General features: G+C 41.0%; 1 protein-coding gene, 1 non-coding gene and 1 pseudogene across 2 annotated transcripts in view; 2 read left to right on the top strand and 1 right to left on the bottom strand.

Annotated features, from left to right (window-relative positions):
• The window catches only part of HSD17B11 (hydroxysteroid 17-beta dehydrogenase 11), a 24,173-nt gene extending 15,773 nt beyond the window's left edge, over positions 1 to 8,400 (top strand). Inside the window, exons 5-7 of the mRNA XM_049789774.1 lie at positions 1,948 to 2,085; positions 4,288 to 4,404; positions 8,046 to 8,400. Of these exons, the coding sequence (XP_049645731.1) occupies positions 1,948 to 2,085; positions 4,288 to 4,404; positions 8,046 to 8,133 (343 nt within the window). The 3' untranslated portion in view covers positions 8,134 to 8,400. The remainder of the gene's footprint in view (positions 1 to 1,947; positions 2,086 to 4,287; positions 4,405 to 8,045) is intronic.
• Positions 6,266 to 6,371, bottom strand: LOC126033075 (U6 spliceosomal RNA). The gene has a single exon (XR_007504231.1). It is a non-coding gene; the product is annotated as a U6 spliceosomal RNA (small nuclear RNA).
• On the top strand, positions 6,767 to 6,897 carry LOC126032722 (uncharacterized; annotated as a pseudogene).
• Positions 8,401 to 9,269: the final 869 nt, after the last annotated feature.

Below are 9,269 nucleotides of genomic sequence, written 5' to 3'. Positions count from 1 at the left end.
TTTTGTTTATTTAACATAGTTGGCTTCTATGCTACTGTCTAATTTGGTGTGCTCCTACTTGGCTGTCAATATTAAGGAATTTAGAGGTATTTCTATAGATCTAGGGATCTCAGGGTCTATAGAAATAGACCTGTGAGCTTACATAGCCTGGCTCTCTGTTAGGGCTTCAGGTTGGGGGTAGGGGCAGGGGACTACACACCCCCACTTCAAGGAATCTGGGGGCTACCACTAGAAATACTTAGAGGTCACATCAGTCAGTACTTAGTGGCTGTGCTATGACTGGATCAGACTTTGGATGTTGGCTTGAATGGCATGAGCTCTACCTTTGAGCCATCTCTCTGGAGAGTCTATATTTGAGAAGTGGCTGGCTGAGAATCAGCAGAGGGGCCCCATGTCTCCTGAGCAAAGGTTAAGAGGCTCCTCTCCAATATGTTCAGTAATTTCACCACAAGTACTGACTGAGCTTCAATTCTTTGCCATGTCTTCCCTTATCAGTAACTTTCATGATTGTAAATTAGTTATTTGAGATACCCACATCCTACAACTGCCACCACGTCAGCTCATTGGTCCACAGACTCAATACACTCACAAGACACACAAGCCAAGCCACAAAATTTCATGGGAACATCTGTCTGCTGTTGGAAAATTCTGGGGCACTCTTCAGGAGCCATATTCACACCCCACAGATGATGCCATGCCAGAGGTCCAACTTCACCGCTTCATGACTAATCTGTGCAGAGACACCTAAGAAAAAGTTTCCAGGTACACAGGTTTCTGGCCTGAAAATTATGGGATCTTCTTGAAGCAAGCAAAAATTCCCATGACTTCCATGAGTATGTTCTTGCCAAATCATGAATTGAACAAAGACAAACCATCCTATCAATTTGGGATTCTTTTGTTTGTTTATGAGCCATATCCAGTGATACTCAAGTATGACTCCTGACTGTACTCAGAATCACTCTTGGTGGTGCTGCAGGCTCACATGGGGTGCTGGGGATCAAACCTGGGACAACTGCATGCAAGGCAAGACCTTGCCTGCTGTACTATCACTCTAACCCCCCTACCAAGCTCTTCACTTCTCATCCTCATATATGGTGACTGGGCACAGTGTGCGTTCTGTATTGAGAATTTAAATGTGAATGCGTCTGTGCACAGATTTTTCTGAAAATCTTCTAGAATGTGGTTTCCGATTCAGGAGAACTGAGCTGGACTCTGAAGTTTTTGAGTTCCATGTGCCACCCAACAGCACCAACGTCCCCCACCCCCTCAATCTTAACCTGCAACCCCCGGGGACCCCGGCCCGCAGGGTGGATGAGGGTCATGAAGTTATTCGTGAGTCACGAAGAGAATTCCGACCTGGAAAATAAGAGGGCTGGGAAAATTGATGAACTCAAGACGAAATCCGATCAAGAGTCCCAGTTTATTGAAAAGGGGGCTAGTTTTTATAGCAAGCATGAGAACGTTTTCAGACAAAAGAGGGGAAGGGGTGGTTCAGTACTTTTCCATCATAACATTCCCATACATCACATATTTTCAGGGGGATTATTAGTGAGTTATACATTTACTAGCAGTGTCCCTACTTTTACTATACCTCTACTATAAGTGAACCTGTTATACATTAACTATAAGTGGTCCTGGGATGCTCTGTTCTGTTAACAATGCTACAGATCTAATCTCAACTTGTAGCCTTTACATAGCATGTTTGTTCTTTATCCAATTACCTCTGGTAAAAGCTTTTTTTTATGGTCAGCTTTTTCTTTTTAGGTTCATGGGAGAAGCACCACCAGTAACCTGTCACGTACACAGACTTTTTGTCTTCTCAGGCATCAGGGACTCCATTTTGCTCTCTAGTTAAAGGGCCTCCAACATTAACCCAGGAAAATGCATCTGTATTCAGTAGCTTCAGAGGCATCCCTAAGAAACACTAAGACTTGTGCTTACTTCCAGTTCCAGCAAATTTGCTGCTGTCGGATTCCATAAATCTCTGACTGAAGAATTGGAAGCCCTAAAAAGGCCTGGAGTCAAAACTTCATGTCTCTGCCCTAACTTCATCAACACTGGGTTCATCAAAAACCCTTCTTCTAGGTAAGTTGGTGCAGAAATGGACCAACTGTACCCTGTCTTCCTATGGTTTTTCCTCCAGAATTGATTTGAAATTCTTCGGGCTCATTAGTTCATTTCCCACTTGTTTCTGTAGCTTGAGAAAAACTGGTGGAGGGACACAGAGAATATGTAGCCATGTGAATAAACATTCCTGTATACAAGTTCTCTACACAGATGAACATTCTTATCTTTTGTTTTGTTTTGTTTTGTTTTGTTTTGGGAATCCACATCCAGTGGTACTCAGGACTTGCTCCTGGCTCTCTATATAGGGATCATTCCTGGCAGGATTGGGTAGTATATAGGGTGACAAGAATCAAAGGTATGTTGACTATTGTATAGCAAACACCCTACCTGCTGTGTTATCACTCCAGCCCCATCATTTTTTAATTATTTCTACCAAATCCATCATGAACACTCATTTAACAGGATTTGCAATTTTACTTACCTTTAAAACGTCAGGGGAAATATTCTTGTATACTAACATTTTGCCTTAGCTCCCCCCCAAAAGTATTTTTTTTTCTAGAAACTGCGCTTTTTGTGTCTTTTAAAAATCTTGATCTTAAACATCCATTAAATTTCCATAAAATTCATCTGTTGGAGGCCCAAGCCTTTAGTGAAAGACTAAATATTCTCTGTAAACCAGGTTTTTGAACTAAGGAAAAATTCACCCAGTGCTTTGATTGGTAAGTCGAAAGGTCACATGAGGATGTGATCTGTGCTGTGCTGATGACCAGGTGTTGGGAACATTTGGGGAGTATGGAAATAGTGAAGTCAGGGACAACCTGCATCCAAGTTCTTTTTTCTCTGAACCCTTTCATGACAAATGTCTTTAGTTTCTGCATCCATCTTCCCAGAAGGCCATCACCTCCCTAGACAATAGGCCAGTTACTCTCCTGCAAGCTTCAATGGCCTTGGATTTTTGTGCCTTCATTAAGCTCTAGACCATGGACGTTGTTATTCCATCTCTTGCTTCAGTGTCCAGAGTGAATGCAAGACCAGTAAATGGCTGAGTTACACTGAGGAAAAAGATGCTCTCAGTGTACTTTAAGACCCAGTCTCCCTCAGGCAGCCTTTTCTCGTGCTCAATTTTTCATAGAGTAATCTTCCTTCCAGTTCCCTAATATACTGTATTTGTTCAACAGAATCATGTCAACTTCCTTTGTATTGTGTCACTTATCTGCAAGGCTCAGGAGTAAACTTCAGATTGGTATGCACACATAGATGCAGACACACATCACTAATTAATGTAAGCATCAGTTAGAGATCAATGAACTATTGACAGGTTTACTATATTTTATATTTTAATTTCTCTGACATTTTAGAAAAATTTTCACTGGTTTTAGTCTATAATCGAACTTCTATAATGACACTGATTTCTTTTCCAAGACTTCTAAAGATTTCTAAATGAATATTTTTTTTGGCTACCATCTAAATTATTTTTTGATTCCAGGTTACTTGTATACTTTCGATTTGCAAGATAAAAATTATTCTTTTTTTTTTTTTTGGTTTTTGGGGCCATACCCATTTAATGCTCAGGGGTGACTCCTGGCTAAGCACTCAGAAATCGCCCCTGGCTTGGGGGGACCATATGGGACGCCGGGGGATCGAACTGCGGTCCTTCCTTGGCTGGCGCTTGCAAGGCAGACACCTTACCTCTACCGCCACCTCACCGGCCCCAAGATAAAAATTATTCTATTTCACTGGGAATTTGTCAATTTTCATTGTGATAATCTGTGTGGAAAGCTTAGTATAAAATGAAATCCAGGTTGGGGCCAGAGAGATAGCACAGGGGTAGGGCGTTTGCCTTGCACACAGTCAACCCAGATGAACCAGTTTCAATTCCTGGCATCCCATATGGTCCCCCGAGCCTGCCAGGAGCAATTTCTGAGCACAAAGTCAGGAGTAATCCCTGAGTGCTGCTGGGTGTGACCCAAAAGCCAAATATAATGAAGTCCATGTTAAGCACTAAGTAAATGGTGGTTGTGATGATGATGATGATGATGATGATGATGAGGAGGAGGAGGAGGAGGAGGAGGAGGAGGAATTTTTAAGGTTTCTGAACACCTGGAATGTGCTGATTGCTACTTGCCCATTTTGTCATGGTTCCTCTAGTAGTATGACAAAAAATCTAATGCTAAAGCCTACGTGAAACATTCTGTTTTTGAAGATTTCTTCTGATTTTAGTTTAGGCCCCGTCTTAGAACCTGAGGAAGTAGTCAGCAAGCTCATGGATGGGATACTGACAGACAAGAAAATGATCTTTGTTCCATCTTCATTAGATATTTTAACAAAATTTGAAAGGTAAGTGATGGATTTGGCAGCATACTGGAGGTTTATCTGTTTTATGGATTTTACTCATATATAAAACCAGACATTTGTTTAAAGTACAATTAATGAAATTAGATAAAGAAGAATAATAGCTTTTAAAAGCACATCTTTTGGGCCCGGAGAGATAGCACAGTGGTGTTTGCCTTGCAAGCAGCCAATCCAGGACCAAAGGTGGTTAGTTCGAATCCCAGTGTCCCATATGGTCCCCCGTGCCTGCCAGAGCTATTTCTGAGCAGACAGCCAGGAGTAACCCCTGAGCACCGCCGGGTGTGGCCCAAAAACAAAAAACAAAAATAAATAAATAAAATAAAATAAATAAAAGCACATCTTTTTTTGTTTGCATGGGAGAAATTTATGTTCCATGAACATTGTGTTCAACACCAGATATGTGATCTGCATTTTTTTTCATAATTGTGTTTCCCCAGTCCCTTAGTAGAAATTTGAGTGAAAGTTTGGATTGTATGGTATGAAGTTAAGATGTTTTCACAACCATTTTAGAGTCGTATTTCTTCTTTCTTCTTTTTTCTCTTTCTCCCTTCTCTTCTTCATTCCTTCCTTGCTTCCTTCCTTTTTTTTTTTCTTTCTCTCTCTTCCCTTCCTTATTTAAGTCCTTAGGATCTCAACTGTTTAGTTCTATACACTTCTTCTCCTTAGAGCTTTGGGGAAATGTTGGATAGAAAATATTGAAAAAAAAAGCATTTTCTTTCAAAAAGACAAATATTTCAAGGTCAGAGAAATAGTACTTCAGGTAGGTCTCTTGCCTTGCATGTGGCCAGCCTGGGTTCTATCCCCAGCATCCCTCAAACACCATCAGGAGTAATTCCTTAGTGCAGAGCCATCTTGAACATCGCCGGGTATGGCCCAGAAACAAAACAACAACAATAAAAAGGTAACTATTTCAGATCACTCCTCCTCTAGAGACAGTTAATTTTCTTTCTCTTTTTTCCTTCAATAATTTATTTAAGCACTGTGGTTACAGAAATGTTCATAATTGGGTTTCAGTCATCGAATGTATTCTTTTTTTTTTTTTTTTTTTGGTTTTTGGGTTTTGGGCCACATCCTGTGACGCTCAGGGGTTACTCCTGGCTATGCGCTCAGAAGTTGCTCCTGGCTTCTTGGGGGACCATATGGGACGCCGGGGGATCGAACCGCGGTCCGTCCTAGGCTAGCGCAGGTACCTTACCTCCAGCGCCACCGCCCGGCCCCCATCGAATGTATTCTACCCTTTACTGGTGTAACCTTCCCGCCATCAGTGTCCCCCATTCCCATCCTCCACCTGTCTTTGTTTTGTTTTGTTTTTGTTTTTGTTTTTGGATCACACCCAGCAGCGCTCAGGGACTACTCCTGGCTCTATGCTCAGAAATTGCCACCTGCAGGCTCGGGGGACCATATGGGACACCGGGATTTGAACCTTCTGCATGCAAGGCAAACGCTTACCACTGTGCTATCTCTCTGGCCCCTCCGCCTGTCTTTGGAACAGGCATTTTACTGCTCTCTCTCACTATCCACCATCATTGTCATGGTAGTTATCAATGCAGTTAGTCCTCCAACTGCACTCACTGCTCTTTGTGGTAAGCTTCATATCATGGTCTGTTCCTTCTGGTCCTCATCTCTATTGTCTCTGGATATTATTACCATACTGTCTTATTTTTATTATATCCCACAGATGAGTAAGATTATTCTATGTCTATCCTTCTTCCTCTGACTCATTACACTCAGCATGATAGTCTGCATGTGCATCCATGGATAGGCAAATTTTATTACTTCATTTTTCCTCATAGCTGCATAGTATTCCATTGTGTATATGTACCACAGTTTCTTTTTTTTGTTTCTAAAAAATATGGAACACTTTATGAATTTACATGTCATCTTGGCGTAGGGGCCATGCAAATCTTCTCTGTATCATTCCAATTTTAGTGTATGTGCTGCTGAAAAAGCACATACCACAGTTTCTTTTTTTTTTTCTTTTTTTTTTTTTGGTTTTTTGGGCCACACCCATTTGACGCTCAGGGGTTACTCCTGGCTATGCACTCAGAAGTCGCTCCTGGCTTGGGGGACCATATGGGATGCCGGGGGATCGAACCGCGGTCCGTCCTAGGCTAGCGCAGGCAAGGCAGGCACCTTACCTCCAGCGCCACCGCCCGGCCCCATACCACAGTTTCTTTAGCCACTCATCTGTTGTTGAGCACCTAGGTTGTTTCCAGATTCTGGCTATTGTAAATAGCACTGCAATGAACATAGGAATGCAAAGGGATTTTTGTTTTATGCTTTTGGATTTCTAGGGTATATCTCTATAAACCTCCTTCCTCTTGGATTTACTGAGAAAATATTTAGAATACTTACCTTGCAGGGGAGATACCATGATCACAAAGGTGGTTTTCCCAGGGCAAGGCTCACCCATTGCACTCCGGGTGTGCTGACCCCTGCGATTTTCCCAAATGTGGGAAACTCGACTGCATAATTTAAAAAAAAGAGAAAAGAAAAGAAAATATTTAGAAATGACTATAAGTTAAAGTTCTTAATCTTGTTTAAGAAGAATATATAAGGACTTCATGTTGCTGTTGTTTTGGGGTCACACCGAGTAATGCTCAGAGATTACTCCTGGCTCTGTACTCAGGAATTATTCCTGGCAGTGCTTGGAGGATCATATGGGATGCTAGGAATAGAATTTGTGTTGGCTGCAGTTAAAGAAAATGCCCTATTTACCTGCTGTATTATCACTCCAACATATGAATGTACTTCATGTTCCAAGCTCATCTCCCATCTTGAACACATCTCTCTCTCTCTCTCTCTCTCTCTCTCTCTCTCTCTCTCTCTCTCTCTCTCTCTCTCTCTCTCTCTCTCTCTTCTTTACTTCTAACTTTTTTAACTTTCTTCTTTGTTTTTTGTTTTTTTGTTTTTGTTTTTGTTTTTGGGGCCACACCCGTTTGATGCTCAGGGGTTAGTTACTCCTGGCTAAGTGCTCAGAAATTGCCCTTGGCTTGGGGGGGGGCATATGGGATGCCAAGAAATTGAACCGCAGTCCTTCCTTGGCTAGCGCTTGCAAGGCAGACACCTTACCTCTAGCACCACCTCACCGACCCCTATTTTTTAACTTTCTTTAAGTAACTATTTTTGCTTTACTAAAACAAATGAGTGTAGTCTTAATGCATGGTATATATCAATCTTTTGGGTTTTAGTTTGATTTGGTTTGGTTTGGTTTGGTTTGGTTTGATTTGGTTTAGTTTGGGAGTCACACCCAGCAAACCATATGGGTTAATCCTGGTTCTGCACTCAGGAATTACTCCTGTCAGTGTTCAGGTGACCATATGGATGCCAGGGATTGAACTCAGATAAGCCGCATGCAAGGTAAATGCTCTACAATCTACATGCTGTACTATCAATCTAGCCCCAGATATCAATGTTGTTGTTGTTGTTGTTTTTCTTTAAAGCTATTTTATTGCCCGGATGAATAGCACACAATTGAAAACATCTGCCTTTTAGCCTTGTGAACATGATCATGAGTTCAAAGCCTGGTGTCCTTCATGAGCCCACATGTGCATGTTATTAATAGTAATACTAATTTAATATTAATTTTTAATTGTCTTAATTGCTTTTATGTCTTTTTCTTCTAGGCTTCTTCCTGAGCATTTCCTGGCAATTATGAAAAGAAAGCTCGATGTTAGGTTTGATGCAGTGATTGGATATAAACCAAAAGAATAATAAGTGCTTGACTTTACTTCTTTTTTTTTTAAACTAATCTACCAAATTTAAATTGATTTAAATTAATAAGAAATTTTATGTTTGGTTTTTCACATTTGCTTTTCTTAATTATCCTTCTTTTTCTCCAGTATCATCTTTTGGGACTCAGGCAGTTCTTATATATATTATTTGTTCTTTAATTGAAAACTAGAAGAGCAATTCTTTGGGGATTGACCTTATGGAAATGGAGGATAAAATGGACAATAATGGTTTTTAATAATTTTTAAGCTTTTTAAATTTTGTACTAGGCCAGTTTCTAATTTTTTTACTAGGCCAGTTTCTAATTTTGTTTGTTTGTTTGTTTGTTTTGTTTTTGGGCCACACCCGGTGATGCTCAGGGGTTACTCCTGGCTATGCGCTCAGAAGTCGCTCCTGGCTTGGGGGACCATATGAGAAACCGGGGGGTCAAACCGCTGTCCATCCAAGGCTAGCGTAGGCAAGGCAGGCACCTTACCTCTAGTGCCACCGCCTGGCCCGTCAGTTTCTAATTTTTTTAATTACACTTAAACATTTTTATAATATGCCTTTCCTTTTATAGTCCATATAGAATGTAAGCTTTATGCTGCCTAAATGTAATAAAGGACTGCTGACATTTCACAATGAAATACATGTGATATTTAAAAACAGCACTCAAATATCCCACCTCTGGCTTTCCCCTCTACTTTTTGGGGATACATCACAGTCCAGCACAAGGAAACTGGAGATGGATATATGGTGCAAGTATGATAGAATTGCTGGGATTTGAAGCAAAGGCTTGAAAGACCACCCCCATAATTGATAACAATAATAAATGGAAGAAAGCTAAGCTCTGTATGTTTCCACCTGTTTGTCTTGAGCAGACCATGACTTGACATTCAAATTGGGGGAAATATTTTAAGCAGTCAAAAATATGTTTTTTTTTAATGATGTTTTCATTGTGTTGGCAGGAGAGGGTGGGGGCTGGCAACCAGCAAGGCTTAAACCTAGGTGCTGGGGATCTGACTTAGGACCTCATTTAGGCAAGTCATGTGCCCCATTGAGCCCCATCCCTAACTGCAAATGTGTATGTATGCATGTATACATTAGTGTCTGAGAATACTTTGATTGTGAGTAAGGCT

This window comes from Suncus etruscus, chromosome 16 (assembly GCF_024139225.1).
Source record: "Suncus etruscus isolate mSunEtr1 chromosome 16, mSunEtr1.pri.cur, whole genome shotgun sequence".
Lineage (NCBI taxonomy): Eukaryota > Metazoa > Chordata > Mammalia > Eulipotyphla > Soricidae > Suncus > Suncus etruscus.
This window is presented reverse-complemented; position numbering and strand designations above follow the sequence as displayed.